The 23,267-nt window shown below is 35.9% G+C and overlaps 1 protein-coding gene across 5 annotated transcripts in view; it reads right to left on the minus strand.

Moving 5' to 3' along the window:
- Positions 1–289: 289 nt before the first annotated feature.
- The window catches only part of CIP2A (cellular inhibitor of PP2A), a 51,772-nt gene continuing 28,794 nt past the window's right edge, over positions 290–23,267 (minus strand). For 3 of the 5 annotated variants that reach the window (XM_054483611.2, XM_063661604.1, XM_063661605.1), the window contains 7 exons: positions 22,884–22,958; positions 22,687–22,797; positions 20,142–20,338; positions 15,032–15,145; positions 14,307–14,389; positions 12,917–13,056; positions 290–11,981 (listed from right to left, as the gene is read on the minus strand). In XM_054483611.2, coding sequence (XP_054339586.1) covers positions 11,811–11,981; positions 12,917–13,056; positions 14,307–14,389; positions 15,032–15,145; positions 20,142–20,338; positions 22,687–22,797; positions 22,884–22,958 — 891 coding nt within the window. In that variant the 3' untranslated portion in view covers positions 290–11,810. The remainder of the gene's footprint in view (positions 11,982–12,916; positions 13,057–14,306; positions 14,390–15,031; positions 15,146–20,141; positions 20,339–22,686; positions 22,798–22,883; positions 22,959–23,267) is intronic. The other 2 variants (XR_008501762.2, XR_008501761.2) reach the window with 2 other exon arrangements.

Here is a 23,267-nt window from a genome sequence, read left to right on the forward strand (position 1 = left end):
ACCATACTTAAGTTTGAGGAGGAGGGAATGATAGAAGTTTAGCAGGGACATGAGGTGGACTTTTGACTTGGGTAGCTGTTCAATGTTATATATATGGGAAAACATGTGTTGTGTACTTTTCTACATGTGTATATTCTTCACAATATTTTAAATAAATAAAGCAAGCAACTATGTATTAGCAGATAGAAAAATGATGAAGTAATAGATCTAATACCTGGTTACTTAAAATAAATAAATAGATAAACTTCTGGCTGATTTAAAGCAGAAAATAGTGAAAAAGTCAATTGTATAAAATAGGAAAATATAATTTATGGATAACTACAGAACCAAGGACGGTAAAAGCTTATCAGTATACTTATTTGTTCAAATATATGCAAAACAAATACCTGGAATTAAATAAAATTCTAAAAATATAAATGAACACAGTTTAGAGATAATATTATCTGAACAAACCAATTAGCACAGAAGAAATACAGACAGTTTCCTGGCTGTATCCTCTTCTACCCCCAGAAAGCCCATACCTAGATTGTTTCACAGGTCAGTTCTACTAAATCTTTAAAGAACATAAGCCTCCAACTCTGTTTACATTTTATACAGGAGCATAAAAAGTAAGTTAAATACCCTTAATTATTTTTAAAGCTAGAATAATACCAAGCCCTGACAAAGACTGCCCACATGAGCACACACAAAATAAAATGTATCTCACTATATCCATGTGAAATTCCTAAATATTACCAAACAGAATCTAAAAGCACACTAAAAAAAATCCATGATACATTCATTTCAGAAATTTAAGATGCATTAAAATCAAGAAACGTATTAATATATTTAATTATATATTGACCAAACACTTCCAATTCTTTTCCAGGTTACATGGTAGAATTATTCGACCTCTTCTTCGGTTCCATGTGGCCATGTGATTTGCACTGGTGAATAAAATGTTAGCTAAAGTCATGTGTATTATTTCCAAGTGGAAAGTTTAAAAGTCAGTGGCTGACCTACCATGTTCCCTTTCTCTCCACCACAGACAGCAACTCTCAAAATGCCAGATGATGGCTGCTCTATGAGCCTGGCTCTGGGAGGAAGGAAAGTATGGAATTCTACTGACATGGAGTATGAGCCAGAAATAAACCATGTTGTTTAAAGCTACTGAGATTTTAAGGTTATTAGTTACTGAAGCACAAACTAGCCTATAATGACTGATATGATTCTAAGAAAAAGAGAAAACGGTCACATTATTTTTATAGATATCAAAAAGATCTGATAAAATTCCATTTCCATTTTGGTACAATCATTCCCAGTCTTAATAAAAATTTTTAGTAAAATAGAAATAGATGAATACTTAACATGTTAAAACATGCATATCTTAACCCAAAAGTGAGCATCGTGCTTAATGGGAAAACACTAAAATTGTTTCCATTAACACCAAGAGCAAATTCCTTTTTCATCATATTAAAAAAATGATCTGGATAAGAGAAATGTTATTTAAAACTTGGATATGAAAATGTAAATTTTTTTACAGATGACAGAACGGGTGTATTATTTATAGTAGTTTTAGTGATTCTCTTGGATTCTTCAGGTAAATTCACTATTGGTTTGGGTACAAAATATGTATATTCATATATTTTATGAATACAATGAACATATAATGAACAATGACAAAAAGCTAAAACTTAACAAGGTACAAAAACTATATTCAAATAAAGCATTATTGAGGGTCATAAGGTATTATTGAAGATCCTGAACACATGAAAAGATACACTATGTTTTAGAAAAGATAATTTAACATCATAGAGATGTCAATTCTTCCTAATCTAAAAATGTATAAACCTAACATTATTCAAATAAGTGTCAACATTATTCAAATAAGTGTCAACATTATTTTTTAACTAGACAAGATGAGTCTAAAATAAATAATATAGAAAAATAAATGACCAAGTTTATAGGAAAATTCTCAAATAAAAATGAGAGATTGCTCCTATAAAATATTAAAACATTATCAAGTCGCAATAATAAAAATGACGAAAAAATTACGAATAAAAAATTCTTCACAGAAAAGCTAAACCATAAAGTCAAATGACAGCTAATTGAAAAAAAATTTGCAATTTTTATCAAGGACAAGTGAAAAATGTACTTACTAAAGATCATCAGGAACCCAGTTAAAAAAAAAAGATGAATAAAAAAGAGATGAATAACCCATAGAAGAAACTGGAAAGGGATTAAACACTTCACAGAAAAGGAAACAAATAGTTTTTACATATATGGTAGCCATGAAAAAGTTTGTTAACACCATAATGGTTGAAAAACTTGGATTACAATGGAATGAGGATGTGGGGAAACAAACATTGCTAGTGGGTTATTTGTAAATGTACATACACTTCAACTAAGTAATATTTTGAATGACATCTGTATAATAATTGCAATGTCTTCATCATAGCCAAAGATGAAAAACAATTTGTGTCCATTAATATGACTTAAACTATATTGATCAATGAAATATGAAACTGTCAAAAATGATCAAGAAGCCCTATATGTATTGATACCATGAAACGATTTCCTAAATATCACGTAGTGAAAATGGTACAAAACAATATGTATAAAATACTTGCATTTCTGTAGCCCACCAATATATATATATAGGTATACACATTTATGTATTGCATTATCTCTTTAAGAATATATAAGAAATCTGGTCAAAAAAAATCAATGATTCTGTGGAGGGTAACTAGATTGCTGAGAGAGGGATGAAAGGGAAATAACTGTCATGTATCATCCTTTTTCTGTATTAAAAATGAAGACTTATAAGTTTTAGTAAAGTTTTAGATTTTGAGAATTGGGCAGATAGTTCCGTATGTCCATTGAGTCCCCTGGCACCCCTATTATTTACATCTTGGATTACTGATACATTTAATTAATGAACCAGTATTAATACATTAACCATAGTCTACAGTGTAAAGTTCATTTTGTATTACACAGTTCTATATGAATTTTGACAAAATGAATGTCATGTACCCACCATTATAGTATTATACAGAATAGTTTCACTGCCCTAAAATGCTCCATTTATTTTTTGCTCTGCTCTTTTATTCTTTCAAGTGTTCTATGGTTTTGACTTTTCCAGAATGTTGTATAGTTGTAATAATGTGTGCAGCCTTTTCAGACTGGCTTTTCATTTAGCAATATGCATTTAAGTTTCCTCCATGTCTTCGCAGCTCATTTATTTTTAGCACTGAATATTTTTTTCTCCTACTTTTAAGTTCGGGATACATGCGCAGGTTTCTTACAAAGGTAAGCATGTCCCATGGTGGTGTGCTGCATAGATCAACCCATCACATTGGTATCAGGCCCAGCATCTATTAGCTATTCTTCCTGATGCTCTCTTGCCCCTCACTCCTCTCCACAACAGGCTCCAGTGTGTGTTGTTCCCCCCATGTCCATGTGTTATAATTTAGCTCCCACTTATAACTGAGAACATGCAGCGTTTGGTTTTCTATGCCCCTTAGCTTGCTGAGAATAATGGCTTCCAACTTTACATGTCCCTGCAAATGACATGATCTCGTTCCTTTTTTTTTGAGATGGAGTCTTGCTCTGTTGCCCAGGCTGGAGTGCAGCGGCACGATCTCAGCTCACTGTAACCTCTGCCTCGTGGGTTGAAGTGATTCTCCTGCCTCAGCCTCCTGAGTAGCTGGGACTACATGCAAATACCATCAAGCCCAGCTAATTTTTGTATTGTTAGTAGAGACGAGGTTTCACCATGTTGTCCAGGATGGTCTCAATCTCCTGACCTTGTGATCCGCCTGCCTTGGCCTCCCAAAGTCCTGGAGTTACAGGCGTGAGCCATCGCACCGGGTCAATCTCATTTGTTTTTATGGCTGAATAGTATTCCATGGTGTATATGTACCAGATTTTGTTTATCCAGTCTATTACTGATGAGCATTTGAGTTGATTCCATGTCTTTGCTACTGTGAATAGTGCTGCAATGAACATACATGTGCATGTATTTTTTATAACAGAATGATTTATATTCCTTTGGTATAAACTAAAGAGCTTCTCCTTGGTGATGACTCTGGCTTTCTCCTTGAAGACACCGATATGCACATTACTGGTCCTGTCAGCTGGGTGGCCAATTTGAGTTCAGCAGAGCTGTCTTCCTTCATGGGGTCCAAGGGCTTCCTGGGGAAGCAGATGAGCTTGTAGTAGTACTCCTTCAACTGGAGTTGCTGGCATTTCAGGACTCAAGGGACTTGTTCTAATGTCTCCTTGGATCCACAGATATCAAAGGTCTGGGTCACCATGTGGATGCTGGCCACCTTTACTCTTCTAAGCTGAAGCTTCTGCTAGCTCATACTTTGGTGTGATACCTCCCTGTGGGACATCCTACTGTAGGCTAGATGGGTCCAGATGCAGGATGATAGGCAACGGTGGTGTGCTTTTGCTTGCTGGGCCTTGCATCTGTGGATCTTTTGGGTCAGCTGACTGAACCAAACTGCTACTGCCACTCCTTGTGGAAGTGAGGCATCAGGATCATGCCATTCTGGTAGGGTGCCATAGCTGCATATGGTTCTGTCCGAAGGAGAACGGTTGGCTGGAAAAGCTCTCAAGAGTTTTAAATTCCCAAGCTAGTTCACAAGGCCTCTAGTAATTCGACAAAATTACAATTTAAGTGTTCCTACCAGAGCTTCAGATAAGTTGATCCATACTTCAACTGTATTCTCTACAGTTTTCAGAATGATGATTTGTCCTGTGACCTCAATTCTTTGGTGGATCTAAAAGAAGCCACTGATTTTTCAGTTTGTTCAGCTTTTTTTCTTGAGAGAGTGAGAGACAAGTTCTTTGCATGTTAAAACAGAAAGTGCATGTATCTTTTAATTTTTGAATTTTGTACCATGTGCTCATATTCTATCTCTTACTCTCCTCTGGCCCCCCACTTTCCTAAATAGAGAATCACACTTACAGTTGGTAAAATTAAGGTGATACTATCGTTTATAGAATGGGAAAGATTTAAAAGAGGCATAAACAAATAAATTTGATTAGTATGCAATGACCACAGAACTAACCTTACAAAGAAACATAGCCTCTGAAAATATTAGCAGTATGATCATAAGTTGGGTGGATCATATCCACCCAGGCAACATGGCAAACAAAATATGCTCCTTGGATCAACCTACAACATCAATAATCCAAGTATCTTATTCAGTAGCTCAAGGATAGCAGCAATTCAAGTTATGGCTTCAGTCAGTCTAATCTGAAGGGTATTTGCATGAAATGTCATTCAGACTAAACGGTTCAGGGTGACCTTGCTTCTTATTGTTCTCTCAAAGTGTTTTTACACAGCCAGCTTCAAACATTTATTATTGAGTTATCTCTCCTCTGGATTCTGTACAAATTCCCAAGATTCTTGTAACCCTTCCTTGATATTACAATTAAAGGTTTGTATTTTCATTATCTCTGTAAACACAACACATACATCTCTACTTTGAGGTAGATAACACTAAATGTCTTTGGACTTTTAAAAAAGAGGCTACCACAAAAATGATATTTCTAAATAGAAATACTAACATAGATTAGGAAAACTTTTAAATCTGTCAAAAAAGCTGGGAACATAATGGGATCCAAGTCCTAGACATACTGTTTTACTACTAAAATTTGGCAAACTTTTCTCAACTACATATTTTCCTCATAATCTCCTCCAGGAAATTAAAGAAGTAACAATGTACAACCTCACAATGAATTTTGTAGGTACAGTCATTAATTAGAAAGTACTATGATACCTAAGGGAAGGCTAATTTGAAGTATGAAAAATACTTCTTTCAAAAAGAGATGTTAATTTAACACTGCTTATAATTGATATCTAATATAAATAAGTTAGTCTGAGCAACCCAGACTAGTCTAGTCAACAACAGTGTTACTCTTGGGGTGTAGACAACAATTTAAAGATTTAACTCCTAATCTCTCCATCCTCTACTACTCTCGAAAGTAACAGAGAATCTTTACCGTTCATTTTACTTTCTCAATTGGCCAAAGGTTTGATGAAGAGAAAGAGGAAACCAAGGACAAAGGACATAAAACTTTTTACTTCATTCCGTCTCCAAAAGGGAGATAAACCATTATTGAAAATCTACTAAAAGCCATGAGCTTTATTTGTATTTTTTCTAACAAGTATGTGTTATTCTCATTTTACAGAAGAATAAAACATTAAATAAAAACTTTCCTTAGGTAGAGCCAGAACTCAAATCTAGATGTGGTTAACAAACTAATGTTTTAAAACATGGTTTTAAAAAGTTAAAGTAACATTGTACTTTTAGAAGCCAAAAAAGTCAATTATAATTTCATTATGCAGAGGTTACCACTGTTCAGTGTTTCTAATATACATACATATACACACACACACACACACACACAAATCTTAAAGATATTCAGGTATCTGAATCATTGTTTACAAATAGTTTGGTTTACTCTTTTTCACTTAACACACCAAAAATCTCTTTCCAATACTTATTATATATTTCAGTAACTTTTCAAAAAGGATGCATGATATTTTACTACATGACTGTACCTTATACTGATTAACCAATCTCCTATTACTGTATAAATTGTTTCCAATTTTGTGCCATATTACTGTACATAAATCTTAGTGCACAACCTTATTTCAGATAAATTGCTAGAAGTGAAGATTCTGTGTGTTCCATAACAACACATAGTAATTTAAAAGTCATATCAGTTTGTGTTTGAATCATGGGACTTCTTTTCTGAGAATGCATCTTTTTTCACATCGTTTTTACACACAAAGGGCTTGGGATCACTGTTCTTTCAGAATTCTCTCAGCTCTAAAATGCTGATTAACTGTGGGTATTACACAAATTAGTATGGAGTAGTTGATAGTAGCCTTCACTTTCAGTTAAAATGAAAACCCTGCCTAATTGAAGATGAACAGTGTTGTCTTTTGCTAGGGCTAATCATAAGCCTTTTTATTTGAAGTTTGAGAAAAGAGTAACACTACTCTAATACATTATATCTTTTGGCTCTTTGAGATAAGTGAGATGAAATACAATACTTAGAATAACAGTGAAGATAATGTAATGGAGAGGCAAAATCATGTTCATTACTAAATCCCTGCCAAATGCTCAGCTACTTACTGGAAAATTAGTTTTTAACAACATAATGAAAGTGAAAGCCAATCCACTCTGTTGACTTTGAAAATGTCACTCTCTAATGTAGTAGTGGACAGCACGTAAAAAGTCCTTTGCTATGTATCCTGGGATTATCCATCATATTTTGAGATATCGAGAGAATATAGATACTGGGTCCTTAGGAAGTAGACAACTAAAATGTTATATTTAGTTGGAAGGAAAGAAGCTTACTCCTTCTTGCATTTATGAAGGGATACTTGTAGCTTAATGTGCAAAAAAAGCTGGGTTTTAAGAGTTATACCTCTTATTCACGGTTATGTGATAATTAAGTTTTTTCTGGGGTAGTTTTGAAATGTTTAAATGAACACAAGCATAAACAAAATGGGACTCACAGAGGTCTTTGATGACAGGAAGAAAGTCAGTTCGCTGCAAAATGCTTAACTGAGTGAGATTGTATAAGGTTTCAAAGTGATTTGCATGATTTTTTGAGTTCATAATGTTCCCTCTCAATTTATGGAGTACAGAGGCATATAATTTCAAGGACTTATCAGGCTCATTATTCACATTATAAAAAAATCAATGAAACATCTGCCTTTTAAAAAATAGGCCATATATATATATAAGTCTGGGGTGTAGTGGTGCAATCACAGTTCACTACACTGCAGCCTGAGGGACATGTCACCACACCTAACTAATTTTTTTTATTTTTTGTGGAGACATGTGTGTCAATTTGTTGCCCAGGCTGGTCTGGAACCCCTGCCTCAAATGATCTGCCTGCCTAGGCTTCCAAAATTATGGGACTACAGGCATGAGCAGTGACCAAGTTTTAATTTTTAAAAGTTAATTATCTAGAATGTAAACTTAGTGAAGGCTGGAAATGTACAATTATTTTCTTAATCCAAAATACTTTATTATGGGTAATACTCATTTAATATTTATTGCTAATCACTGAGAGCCAAGGTAAAGTGATGACCCAAATGAATTGAATGTCATGATTTAAATAAGCAATTCTCAAATTAGGGGGTTTGGGTAGAAAAATAATATCAAAAAGGTCTTGTAGTTAAAAAAAAATCAATATGCTTAACATGCCTATTTATTTTCTTAAACTATAGAAAGCAAATCTCACACGCTTTGCTTGTAAGAATATGCACAAAAAGTACGTGCTGTATTAACTGAAAAACTCTAAGTACTATATTTTAATTTCGTGAATGATATGAGTGATGTCATGTAGACTGCTATTTTCAGTACATTATAAAATTACCAAAATGTTCAATTTTCTACCTTTAAAAAGTAGGAAAATAGCCACTTGGCAACCAACCATCAAATTAATAACTGATTCAAGTAAGAATTATCAACAACACTAAAAGTAGCAGATGCATGTTGGAAGAGAAACAGCATATATGCAGTATCTGCCACAAATTAATTATTATTTCCAAAAGGAAAAACAGGAGTGTTACACTGAAGAAACTACTTTGTATTGCTGCATGCAAAGAGGTGAACATATTGATGTTGACAGCCAGAGTCTTTCCATATAATTGCTTAAAGCAAAAATTATCATATGGTTTTGAAGGTTAGCTACATAAGCAGAGGTAATGCACATGTCAACTATAGCATGAAGGATGAGAAGAGGACAGATGGACCCATATAGCTGCAAGGTTTCTATATTTTATGTTAAGTGGTACAATATTAACTCTAAGTGGATTGTTAAAGGACTTATTTTGTCAAAATTGATAAAAAAGCAAGACCCAACTCTATTTGTTTATAAGTCATGAATTTTACATATAAACATACAGGTTAAAAGTAAACTGATAGAAAAAGATATATCAGGCCAACAGAAAACATAAAAAGGACTAAGTGGCTATGTTATTATCAAATAAAATAGACCTCAAGATAAAGATTACCAAACATAAAAAGACATTTCCTAATAAGTAAATGTAACATCTAATAGCAAAGTTTTGACTAGTTTTGTTACTAAAGTTTGAATGGAACACAATACATATTCATTTATGTATTGTCTATGGCTGCTTTTGTGCTGCAATAGCAGGGTTGAGTTGTTGTGACAGAAACTATATCAGGGTTGAGTTGTTGTGACAGAAACTATGTCCCACAAAGCCTAAAATATTTACTATCTGCCCCTTTACAGAAAATGTTTGCTAAATCTTGCAAAGGATTAAGTCAGAAACAGGACACATGGCTGGTACAATGGTACATATGCCAAAAGCAAAGTTGTAAATATAGTTCATAACTATTTGAAGGGAGGAAAAGAATCAAATTACAGTAAGACTGAGTTTTAGGGAATATAACTTGATAAGTACCTGTAACATATGAATGAATGACCAAAGGCAGAAGTAGAAATTCAAACATTTTCATTTAACTGACAGTGCTAACTCATGACAGAATCTCTTTTTATTCTTAACTAGTCCTTATAACATATAAGTAAATAGACCCAAAAGGACACCGACCTGATAATTTCCTAAGACACAGCATACAGTTTCATTCTTTATTTTTGTCCTGACATTAAATTAATGAACAATTTAATATAAACTTCAACCAACCAAATTTTATGAGATGTGTCTATTTGTTCAAGTGGCAAGTGTAAATAGTAAAAGGAACTGTGTTAATGTATACTTTGGAGACAAACTCTCCCCAGCAAAATTTTAAGAGGATGTGAGTAATCCTAATATAATGATGCACTTCCTAAGTTTTGTTTTTTTCATTAGGAAATGGACATGCATACACACATACAAAACCCTGACTATGGTGGTGGTTCAAATTTGATTAAATTTTTTTTTTAGAAAAAAAATATTTACATACTCTTTTGCTTTTTAAATATGAGGCACACAGTCCAACAAGAAAAAAAAAGTAACTGATATAGTAAAGGCACTCAGAAAAACAATAGAAACAACATGAAAGGTGTTACAAGAGACAGAAAGAGATGAAGGATGATAATTAGTACTTACCTTCAAAGCTGCAGTACGGACTTTCCTCTTTAGGGAGAGAAGACTAGAAATAAACAGGTTAAAATTACATTAAGAAAGGGCTACTACATATATATAATGGGGTAATTATATAGATCTTTAAGAAAAGGCAAATTGAGTTCTTTAAACACATACTTGTGAGAATGGGATAGATCTGCATTATCTAATAGGATGGTTATCAAAATTAAATTTAATAAAATTAAAAATTTAGTTTTTTCAGTTGCAAAGGCCGAATTTCAAGTGCTCAATGGCCACTTCTAGCCACTGGCTATGGGACTGGACATCATAGAACACTGCCATTATCACAGAAAATTGTATAGGGCAGCACTAGGCTAGGCTGTCTCAAGATGTCTAAATTGTAAAGATAAATTGATTTTCCCTAGAGTCTTTGGTTCATTCATTCATTTCTTTCTTTAACGTTTTGTCTCTTTTATTTTATAGAACCTTTTATTCTTCAGTCTTATCTATCCACTTAAACTTTTTCATATTTGGTTGAAACTGCATGCAATTCCAAAAGAGAAACAGAATGTACCTCCTCTACAGAACAAATAGTAATTTAAAATGTTTTACTCTGCATAATACTTTTAAAAAAATTTCCAGAACTGTACAAATCTAAATTCATTTAAATCAAAGGGACATATGGTGAAGAAAACACCAAGTAAAATTAATGACTGTATTGGTATAGCAATAAAATCAATCAAAATATTGATGTAAAAACGTTTCTTACAGAGTAGTTAGAGCATATGATTCAAATGAAAAGTACAGAAGGACCCTTGTATTTAAAAACACCATAAAGATACTTAACCTATGCTTTAAAATTAAATGAACCAATTAAAAACTATTAGGACAACACATTAAATACAATTCATATCAGAATTAACAGTAAATAATATTTTTCTGAATATGCAGCAAGAGTAGAATCCAAATTATCCTTATGTAAATCATAAGAAACTTATAATTAATTATAGATGATCTGGACCACTATGCAACATTTGAAAAAAGAGAAAAAAACACTAAATATACCTTACAAATAATTCTACAAGTTCTTAGATTTTTTATGAGACAGCTATTGTGTTAAATGTAATCATTTAAATGTAATAGTTTAACACAATAACGGTTTTCTAATTTTTATACATTTTATTACCATTGCATTTTTTTCAAATTTAGAAATTATGCCACAGCAGTAATAAAAATTATTTTAAATTCACTAATATTTTCTTTTGTGCTTCTTCAGAGACAAACTTCTCTAGCAGTAAAATCATACCTTCTCTCTTTTTACTTTTACTCTGTATATATTTTTATTTTGTAATCTTTAGGACTGTTATACCAACAAAGTTTGGTCTTAAGATCTAAATAATCATGAATGAGAATAAATAAGACAGACAAAACAGAACAGAAAGCAACTAAGAAAAAGGAAAGAACTTTAGAAAAATGATAATGGAGGTTAAAAATGATTTTCTAATGTAAGAACCAAAGAAAGCCTTAAGCAATAAAAGCCAGAAACAAAAAGTAAAACTTAAAAAATCAGATTTCTATTCAAACTATCAAATAAAAAACATGCATCAGATCAGGGTCTTTACTAAATTAGATAATAACTTCTTATTGTTACGAAGTCACAAATTAGCTCCCCTACCCACCCGCCTCCAATAGATAAATACATCAAAAATATCATGAGATTACAAATTCCAAAATGCCATAATATCTATATACTGAGATTCACAGTTTCTGGATTTATTTTTCCACCACTTAAACTGTGGATCATTGCTATCATGTGGGAGTGTTTGTTCAATTCCTCTTGCTGAAGTTTCACCAAGGACTCTTTCTCTTCCAAACGACCTTCTAATTGTGCCTTTTGAACCTCTAGGGAGGAAGCCTAAGGAATTGGGGTTGGGGGAGGAGGAAGAATTGAAAAGAAAAATAACTTTAATGTTTTCTCTATACATACATTTTAAGATGCTTTTATTTTTTATTGTACAACAACCATTTCAAGACATACTATAAATATTATACTTCAGTTAATTCAATTACATGGTAAGTTTAAAATGAATAATCATTAAACAATATAATACAAATTGAGAATACACTTTCAACTTGTCTTAAGTTAATGCCAGCAGCTGAAATTTTGCAGAAAATACTACACACTACATATTAAAATTACTAATAAGATAATCACATTAAAGCAGAACCAGAAAAACTGTAAATGTGGTACTAAATTTTATGCCTGTTACTCAGTAGTAGTAGATCAGTCTTTAATCCTAGTCTGTTCTCATCTTCCTGGTAGTAAATGGGCCAGAAAGTACAATTCATAGCTAGCCAGAAAGTACAATTCATAGCTACCACTCAAGCTATGCAACCATGTAATATAGAAAGAACCCTGGACTCGGATTCAGAATATATATCTATTGATTCACTTATTAGCTGTGTGACTTTAGTTAGTAACCTCAGACTCAGTTTCTTCAGCTGTAAGTTGAAAATATTTATCAATATTAACACATTATATAATATTTGTTAAAGTGAAAATTATACAGCTACCTATATATGACATCAAGTACTGATAACCCCTTTCTGTATTCTTTGCACACTTGAAAATAGCAGGTGCTGACACAAAGTATCTGTTTAATAACTGCTTAACTATTTTAGAAAATACATTATGAAAACCTCGTAACAAATGATACTCAAGCTGCTTTGAGATCCTAATACCTTCTAAAAAATTTACTGAAGAAACAGTACATTCCTTTATCCATATTCACCCTTTTCACAACAGGCTTTTTCATTTTACTGCAAATGAGAAATGGAACAGATTCTTACCTTAATGCTCAACTCTTTTCTTATCTGTTCTGTTCTGCTTAATTCTTTTCTAAGGATATCAATGGTTTCTTCCTTATCTTCCCTTTCCTTTTGTAAGGTTTTAATCTTTTCTTCTTGTACTTTTGTTTTTTGATGCAAATCTTAAAAGAAAAAAAGTCAAGTATATACTCAGAGGTCTTACACTGACTACTCTGAAATGGTTTAGTAGCTACTGTAAGAACAAAAGAGAAATAACTAGAACAATGAAGAGAAACTTCTCTTATGACAGTATTCTACAGAAAATACCAAATCTCCATGTCTTTCTTCCATCCTCTGTTCTAAATATAATATGCTATACAGGTAAAGGACAATTCTCAAAGTGTAAGGGTTAGAAAAGGGAGAGCTACAACTATGAAAAATTATATAGGTAGGTGCCTGCGCTCTAAGGCAAGTGAGAACAAAAATGTTTTTCAGGATCATTTCAAATATACCATTAAGAAGCTAGTAACTAAAAGTTACCTAATACTGCCACCTGCTGTTATGTTCCTTAAACATTTTTTTATTTTGAAAAGGGCAATCCATAATCCTATGTGATTTAACGAAGGAACAGAAAACCAAATACTCCAAGTTTTCACTTCTAAGTGGGAACTAAACATTGAGTACACACAGACTTAAAGATGGAACCAATAGACACTGCAGACTAGAGTTGGCAGGAGGTTGAAAATTACCTATTGCTACCTATTTGGTACTATGCTCACTACACCTGGGTGATGAGATCCATACCCCAAACCTCCGTGTCATGCAATATACCCAATGTAACAGACCTGCACACATGCCCCCTGATTCTAAAAGTTGAAATTATAAAAAAATTAAATTAAATGGGCAATCATCTCTTTCCTTTTTTTTTTTTTGAGACAGTCTTGCTTTGTCACCCAGGTTGGAGTGCAGCAGTGTGAACATAGCTCACTGCAGCCTTGACATCCAGGTTCAAGAGATTCTCCCACTTTAGCCTCCTGAGTAGCTGGAACTACAGGTGTACACTACCACACCTGGCTAGATTTTTGTATTTTTTGTAGAGATGGGGTTTCATCATGTTGCTCAGGCTGGTCTCAAACTCCTGAGCTCAAGCAATCTACCCATCTCCATCTCCCAAAGTGCTGGGATTACAGGAGTGAGCCACTGTGCCTGGCCAATTTCTTATAGCTCCTAAATTTAAAAAATGTACCGTTTTTTCAGCTTGGTTAAACTGAACTGCTTTTGTGAAACATTCTGTCAAGAAAAGGGAAGCCATTTCAAATATGATTTAAGGTTTAAAACAATAAGTAGAAAATAAAAAAGCAAACAAAACCACTCATGCTTCCAAAATAAATACATTAAAAATAGACAATGTATTAAATAAGAAGCCACTTACTTGCTAGCTTATGTTCTCTGTCTACTAGCTGATTCTGTACTTCTTTTCTCTGTTCTTCTTTCTCTATTAATTGGGCAATACTTCTGAAGTAATAAAAAAAATAGAAGAAAACATTAATGAACCATATGCCGTTTGTAACTTTTTCTCCCTAACAAGCACTTTGAGAGGCCAAGGTGGGCAGATCACAAGGTCAGGAGATCGAGACCATCCTGGCTAACATGATGAAACCCCGTCTCTACTGAAAAAAAAAAAAAAAAAAAAAAAAAGAAGGTCTCGTTCTGTCACCCAGGCTGGAGCGCAGTGGCATGATCTTGTGCTCAATGCAATCTCTGCCTCCCGGGCTCAAGTGATTCTCCTGCCTCAGCCTCCTGGGTAGCTGAGATTATAGGCACCTGCCACAACACCCAGCTAATTTTTATATTTTCAGTATTTACAGAGTTTCGCCATGTTGGCCACACTGGTCTCAAACTCCTGACCTCATGTGCTCCACCCACCTCAGCCTCCCAAAGTGCTGGGATTACAGGCGTGAGCTACCACGCCCGGCCTTTAAAACCAAATTTCTAAAAACAGCAACTGCCTGTAAATTCCACCAAATACATATCTTATATCTAAAATAAGTGACAATTCTATTAATTTTATCAATAAAAAACAATATTGTATATAAAGGGAATCATTTTGTTTTTGAAAAATCCCACATATTCAGAATATAGAACTAGAGATTTTACTTTTCATTTTGTTCCTTGAGTGACTCATTCAACTTTTTCACTGTCTCAATTTGTTTATTCAGAGAATCACATGTGATCTGTAAATCTTTATTCTTCTTTTCAGTACTTTCATTTCTGAAAAGACAAGAAAATGAGTTGGCATCATTATGCAGGAAAACATACGAAGGAGAAAAGAAACTCACGGTGTTTTCTTTACTATCTCTTCTAACCAAATTGCATATGCTGGAAGAGAAGGAATGTTATGAACAAGCAGGACATAAAACAGAATTTGATCTACTCCAAAAGGCAGTTAAATACATGTTTTGGTTGACTGATGTGGTAAAAATTACTATGAAATAGAAAGGTGTGGGGCATTCATCTCATATTCATGGACATAAAGCCTTATTTTACAGATGATATTGCATTACATAATTTGCTATAAATAAGTTTAGGGTTCTACATTTGTGTCTTTAAAACTTTGCATCTAATAGTCCTATTTATTTTACCTGCAAGGTAAACACAGAAAAAAATCCTTTCTAAAGTGATACTTTGATACTCAACTACCATAAGCATAAAATGTCTTTTTTATTTCACTAAGTACAAAGATTTTTAAAAAGCAACACAAAAACCAAACCAAAACAAACAAAATAAACCAGTAGCCAAACTTGGCCAGCAGTTTTTGTATCTAATCCTTACAGGAATTTTAACAATCTGAGTTAGAGTACCTTTAGACAGTCCTGACTATTACAAATGACCTTTTCCCCAGCCAGCTTCATTTACATGTTATCCACTTGTCCATTCAAGGAATTTCACCTTCTGGCCCCTAAATTACTAGCTAGAACATAAGCAGGTCTTCGAAACCACATATTTTTCTTGGACCCTGCCTATCTCTTAGGTTCTCCATGTGAGACAAAGCAGGGGATCCCCTTTTTAGGAGAACTGAGGACCTCAAGCTGGAAAATAAAGGAAAATCCTGAGTTCACACAAGGGAAATTCCAGGGACCTAGCTAGCCCTAGAAGTAAATAAGTAACTTGTTAAACAGGAAGGTAATAGTAGCCTAAATCAGTTAACCAACTTAAGAGTACTAGTGATACTTGATTCTTTATAGAACTTAAAGAAAACAACTTAACACATGTCCCTGAGTTGTATTTCAGAGACCCGGACCCTCACTGAGGAAGCCCACTGACCAGATCCATTGACAAGTAGAGCTCAGGTAAGGGGAAAATGAAGGCTGAATTTTAACCACTGTTCTTTGTTCTAAGTTTCTTTCTCAGGGTCTTGAACAAAGTCACTCTCCCTAGCTAGTTAACATTTTGTGTCCGGAATTGGTGGGTTCTTGGTCTCACTGACTTCAAGAATGAAGCCGCGGACCCTCGCAGTGAGTGTTACAGCTCTTAAGGTGGTGCGTCTGGAGTTTGTTCCTTCCGATGTTCGGATGTGTTTGGAGTTTCTTCCTTCTGGTGGGTTCATAGTCTCGCTGGCTCAGGAGTGAAGCTGCAGACCTTCGCGGTGAGTGTTACAGCTCTTAAGGCAGTGCGTCTGGAGTTGTTCGTTCCTCCCGGTGGGCTTGTGGTCTCGCTGGGTTCAGGAGTGAAGCTGCAGATCTTCGCGGTTAGTGTTACAGCTCATAAAAGCAGCGTGGACCCAAAGAGTGAGCAGTAGCAAGATTTACTGCGAAGAGCGAAAGAACAAAGCTTCCACAGTGTGGAAGGGGACCGAGCGGGTTGCCACTGCTGGCTCAGGCAGCCTGCTTTTATTCTCTTATCTGGCCCCACCCACATCCTGCTGATTGGTAGAGCCAAGTGGCCTGTTTTGACAGGGCACTGATTGGTGCGTTTACAATCCCTGAGCTAGACATAAAGGTTCTCCATGTCCCCATCAGATTAGTTGGATACAGAGTTTCGACACACAGGTTCTCTAAGGCCCCACCAGAGCAGCTAGCTACAGAGTGTCGATTGGTGCATTCACAAACCCTGAGCTAAACACAGGGTGCTGATTGGTGTGTTTACCAACCTTGAGCTAGATAGAGTGCCGATTGGTGTGTTTACAATCCCTGAGCTAGACATAAAGGTTCTCCAAGGCCCCACCAGAGCAGCTAGCTACAGAGTGTCGACTGGTGCACTCACAAACCTTGAGCTAAACACGGGGTGCTGATTGGTGTGTTTACAAACCTTGAGCTAGATACAGACTGCCGATTGGTGTGTTTACAATCCCTGAGCTAGACTTTAAGGTTCTCCATGTCCCCATCAGATTAGTTACATACAGTTTCGACACACAGGTTCTCTAAGGCCCCACCAGAGCAGCTAGCTACAGAGTGTCGATTGGTGCATTCACAAACCCTGAGCTAAACACAGGGTGCTGATTGGTGTGTTTACCAACCTTGAGCTAGATAGAGTGCCGATTGGTGTGTTTACAATCCCTGAGCTAGACATAAAGGTTCTCCAAGGCCCCACCAGAGCAGCTAGCTACAGAGTGTCGACTGGTGCACTCACAAACCTTGAGCTAAACACGGGGTGCTGATTGGTGTGTTTACAAACCTTGAGCTAGATACAGACTGCCGATTGGTGTGTTTACAATCCCTGAGCTAGACTTTAAGGTTCTCCATGTCCCCATCAGATTAGTTACATACAGTTTCGACACACAGGTTCTCTAAGGCCCCACCAGAGCAGCTAGCTACAGAGTGTCGATTGGTGCACTCCCAAACCTTGAGCTAATAAACACAGGGTGCTGATTGGTGTGTTTACAAACCTTGAGCTAGATACAGAGTGCCGATTGGTGTGTTTACAATCCCTGAGCTAGACATAAAGGTTCTCCAAGGCCCCACCAGAGCAGCTAGATACAGAGTGTCGATTGGTGCACTCACAGACCTTGAGCTAAATACAGAGTGCCGATTGGTGTGTTTACAATCCCTGAGCTAGATATAAAGACTCTCCACGTCCTCACCAGACTCAGGAGCCCAGCTGGTTTCACCTAGTGGATCCCGCAGCGAGGCTGCAGGTGGAGCTGCCTGCCAGTCCCGCGCCGTGCGCTGGCACTCCTCAGCCCTTGGGTGGTTCGATGGGACTGGGCGCCGTGGAGCAGGGGGCGGCGCTCGACAGGGAGGCTCGGGCTGCACAGGAACCCACGGAGGTGGGGGAAGGCTCAGGCATGGTGGGCTGCAGTCCCGAGGCCTGCCCCGCGGGAAGGCAGCTAAGGGCCAGCGAGAAATTGAGCGCAGTGCCGGTGGGCTGGCACTCCTGGGGGACCCAGTACACCCTCCACAGCCGCTGGCCCGGGTGCTAAGTCCCTCATTGCCCGGGGCCGGCAGGGCCAGCTGGCTGCTCCGAGTGCGGGGCCGCCAAGCTCACACCCACCCGGAACTCCAGCTGGCCCGTAAGCACCGCACGCAACCCCGGTTCCCGCTCACGCCTCTCCCTCCACACCTCCCTGCAAGCTGAGGGAGTGGGCTCCGTCCTTGGCCAGCCCAGAAAGGGGCTCCCACAGTGCAGCGGTGGGCTGAAGGGCTCCTCAAGTGCCGCCAAAGTGGTAGCCCAGACAGAGGAGGCGCCGAGAGCGAGCGAGGGCTGTGAGGACTGCCAGCACGCTGTCACCTCTCAATTTTTCTACTGACCCCAAATGTTTAAACAAAGCTGCTCTTCCTTAACCAAATGCAAATTGAAAAATCTTTGGGTCTACCCATGACCTGTAAGCCCCTGCTTCACAATATCCTGTCCTTTAAACTTAAACCAATGTGTAACCTTTAACTATTTATGATTTTTGCCTGTAACTTCCACTTTCCTGAAATTTACCCGCCTTTAAAAATCCTTGCTTGCAAGCTATTGGGGAGGTCAGGATTTGAGCATTTGGCTGCCTGGTCCTCCTTGCTTGGCACCCTGCAGTAAAAGCCTTTTTTTCTATCACTGCAAACCTTGGTGCAGATACCTGGTTTTACTGTATTGAGCAAATGGACCCCATTTCAGTTCTATAACGTATTTTCTTCACTGCTGACGTTCTCAACTTGGCTTATCGCTAATACCACACTTTATCAGTGGTGCCTCAAACAATCAGACTTTGTAAAAAGTTGCTGGGGTAAATATCCTGTTAAAAAATCACTTTGTCATCATTTTCTAGATACTATTCATTTCTCACCCTTCATTATTATTGATGGGGAAATAAGCGTATGTACCATGCCAAGCTAAAAATTTCAATATCTCTGTATTAACAACATAGAACAATCTTAAAATATAAAGCAATAAACAAGTTCCCCCAGGGTGTTTTCACTTTTATGGGTTGGTAGAAAACACATAATTGTTCCTGGTCTTCCTTGTAATTCAGAAGTTTTACAACTGGCCTAAAAAGATAAGAGTTTATAAGGGAGGAAAAACCAATCAAACTTTGTTAGTAGGCACACAAATTGGTACAGGTTGAGCAACACTAACTTGAAAATCCAAAATCAGTCTAAAATCAAAAGTGCTCCAAAATATTAAACTTTTTGAGTGCTACCATTGTGTTCAAAAAGGATACTCAATCTGTATCACATTTTGGAGGAAAATTTAGAAATATCTATCAAAATATTAAATATACATATCCTTTAACTTAGCAATTCACCTATGCGAACTTATTCTACAGATATAATCACACACGTAAGTAAACTATAATCAATGACATTAAGAGATGAGTTAAACACTTACACCTATTAGGCTGAATGATAAGAAATTGCCAATATTCAACTACTGTTGATCTGCAGAAATGACCATTCAACCTAATACTAATTTGACAACTAAGTTTATTTAAAAATTATTAATGAAGTGCCTAACTATGCAGCAAGCACTCCTGCAGGCCCTAGGGATCTGTCAGTGATCAAAACAGACAAACTTGTCCTTGTGGAGCTTATCTCCCAAATGACTGCTGACTATATGAATACATAAAAGAAGTCAACTGGAAAGACCTGTATTTTGTTTCCAACACTGATACTGAGTTTGAGGAAGCAACACTTCATTTCACAACGACTTAAGTTTCTTGCTAATTACTTACCTCATGTGTTATCAGAATATATGAAATGCTTACAAAAGGATTTTCGGGTCTCAGAAAAGAAATGCTGCGTGTTCATTCTAGGTTCTAACCTTACACAGAAGATTTTACTTTATTTACCTCTGAAGAAGTTCCATGTAGGATTTTGTCAGTATTTCATGCTCTTCAGCCACAGACTCTAACTTCCTATTATGTTGAAAGAGATGCTCAATATCACTCTGGGCTCTTTCTGATTCAACTTGCTGTGCCTTCAGCAACACACTAAGCTCTTCATTTTTTCTCTCAACTTCTCTCAACATACTAGCAAGTGTCCGTGCCTCAAAAAAAAAAAAAAAAAAGAAGATAGGCTTTACCACTGTTATCTATATCATATGCTCAACACATACCTGCAATTCAAAAGTTTACTAAGTATCTAATAAGCTGGTATCTGTTGGGTCATGCAAAGCTGTATTAGTCACATATACTTAGGACTTTACTTCTAATAAGTTGGATACTGTTATAGTTTTTTTATTTAATACATTATCTGATAAAAACAATCTCACTATGATCAAATTAATGGAAATGGATACAACTGCAGCAACATGAAGGTAGCACTACATACAGTATTCAATTAAAAAGGTATGGTCCTCAGAGGTAGCCATTAACACTAAACTGCTAAGTGTGCACACCATCAGCATTCTCATTTCAGGTGAGAATTAAGAACAAAATCTTAACGACATCACAGATGCTTAATCAAACACTTAAAATTAAGCTAGTATAATCAAAGAATATAACCTATACCATAACCTGCATGTATTTATTATGTGATATGAAACACTAAAAAAGCAGAAAAGTCACTAGAATAAAAAGTTGGTTCCCCCCAGCCCTTTGGGTTTTATTTTAGAATGCTAGACAAAACCCTAAGCCTTTCTCTGTTTTTATGACTTTGTGAAGAAGCTGTATCCAGTTATTTAGTGCTATTTTTATAAGAAACTTTTCCAGTAGCATGAATAAAATATTAAACTCTTTAATAAAATACAAGACATGTCCAACAGACAGAGAATATAAGAATGTGCTATGAGGAGAGGGAAAAATTATTTTAATATCACTAATGTTCTTTCTTGTAATTTGTGACAAATTCAACATACCAGTTAAGACCAATGAAACCATGTTAAAATAAGAAAAAAAGAAAGAAATATGGGGGAAAAAAAAGAATATCATTATTCTGAAGAGACTTAAGAGGCATTTTACTAGTCACTTATTTTGATGCATCTTTCAAAAGCCAGGAACACTTTATTATAATTCATTCATTATAAATAATATCAAGTTGTATAGATTCCATTTGTATCTGCTGGGAATTTCATATTACTGCAGTAAGTTCACTCTTAAGGTATACATTATATATGTACATAATACAATGCCAAATTTACTGAGCACCTATTATGTGCCAAGTGCTATGCTAGGGCCTGGAGCTATAGAAGCAGTCTTTGATACCATGAGTGGGGGAAAAAAGAATTTCCACGTGATTTGAAAAATGTTATTGAGAGATAAGCATAGGTTTGATACACAGAGGAAGGATCATCAAACATATATGTGGGAAGGAGACCAGAGTAGGCTTCTGGGTAATGGGGTTATTTTAACTGAAATCTGAAGGATTATGAGTTAGGCAGAAGAGAGGAAAAGGTGTTCCAGACATGGAAAGTCAAGTGCCATGACAAGGAAATATGAGAAGATGTCAAGTTCCAGAAAAAGCAAAGTGGCCTAACATGGTTGACTGCAAAGAATGCGCAGAAATGAAAGATGGAGGCCTATGTAGTTAGAATCCTTATATGCCAAACTAAAGAATTTTAATGATATTCTGAAAGCAATAGCAGCTACTGTGAAAGATACTCAGCACAAGAGGGACAGGATCATTTTACTGCCTTAGAGATCCCTGGGGGAGGGGCTAGGTGACAGGGGTAGAACCAAGGAAAGATGACTGGCTGTATCTGAGAAGAGCGTAGAAGACTACAGGTAGGAAGACTAATTGCTCTGCTATGATTCATACAAAAAATGAAAAGGATCCAGCCTATAACAAATAGTGGTAGAAACAGAGATAGGGCAGAAAAGAGTAATATTTAGAAGGTAGAATCAACTGGACTTGGTGAATAATTATAGGAGATAAAAACTGTGATTTCCAGGGTTCTTATTTGTAGAACACTAAAAACAGTAGAGGGAATACATAAGAATAATTTTAAAAAGGGAAGGGTGATTAGTTCATTATTGGTTATGCTGAGTTTGTGGTATTTGCTGTATATTTAAATGGAGCAACATAGGCACCTAGAGCTCAGGAAAATGATCTGTGCTTGACATATAAAATTAGGAACATTACTAATTTGGTAACCATTGAAACCACAGAACACATAACTAAAGGAAAAAGGTTTAGAATATAATACCCAGAGTCCCCAACACCTAAAGGTACAACATAAATAATATAGGAAAATAATACTAGGTAGCAAAAAAAAATCAGGTAACGATGTAACCAAAATTAAAGAGGACAGAATTTCAGGAAGAAGGAAGGAGACATGTCAAATGCTAAGGAGAATTTACTTCAATTAGAGTAGCAAATACATAACTAATATTTTGCATGTTTTACTTCATTTATTAATTTTTCTACAAATCAGATGTGTCTTTATGTTCTACACACCTCTGTTTCAGCTTGAGTTCTTTGACAGCGATGCTGAGCAATCAGTCTATCAGCCTGTGCAAGGGCTAGAGCTTTTGTTTCCAAAAGATCTTGTAGCCTGCTTTCTTTGGACTACAAGAAAACATATCATTAATTTTCATTTTAAGAATACATCTATTAAAGCTTATTACACATTGTTAAAATAAGCTTATACTCACAGCTAATGTGGATAGTTTCATTTCATATACATCCATTATGTCAGATATTCTCACATCACAAATCTGATCCTTTACCTACATTTTAAGAGTAAAAAAAAAAAATCAGAAAATTTTAATAAAATATTTTGACACAATGACAAAATAAATGCCTACTTCAAAACTAAATCATTAAAACTTAATAATGAGTAACAAAATAAAAACAAATGCTACATCAGATAGGTCACAAATATTTCTTTTTTTTTTTCAGATGGATCTCACTCTGTCACCCAGGTTGGAGTGAAGTGGTGTGATCTTGGCTCACTGCAACCTCTGCCTCCTGGGTTCAAGTGATTCTTCTGCCTCAGCCTTCAGAGTAGCTGAGACAACAGGCATGCGCCACCACGT

This window comes from Pongo pygmaeus, chromosome 2 (assembly GCF_028885625.2).
Source record: "Pongo pygmaeus isolate AG05252 chromosome 2, NHGRI_mPonPyg2-v2.0_pri, whole genome shotgun sequence".
In the NCBI taxonomy this organism is placed as follows: Eukaryota; Metazoa; Chordata; class Mammalia; order Primates; family Hominidae; genus Pongo; species Pongo pygmaeus.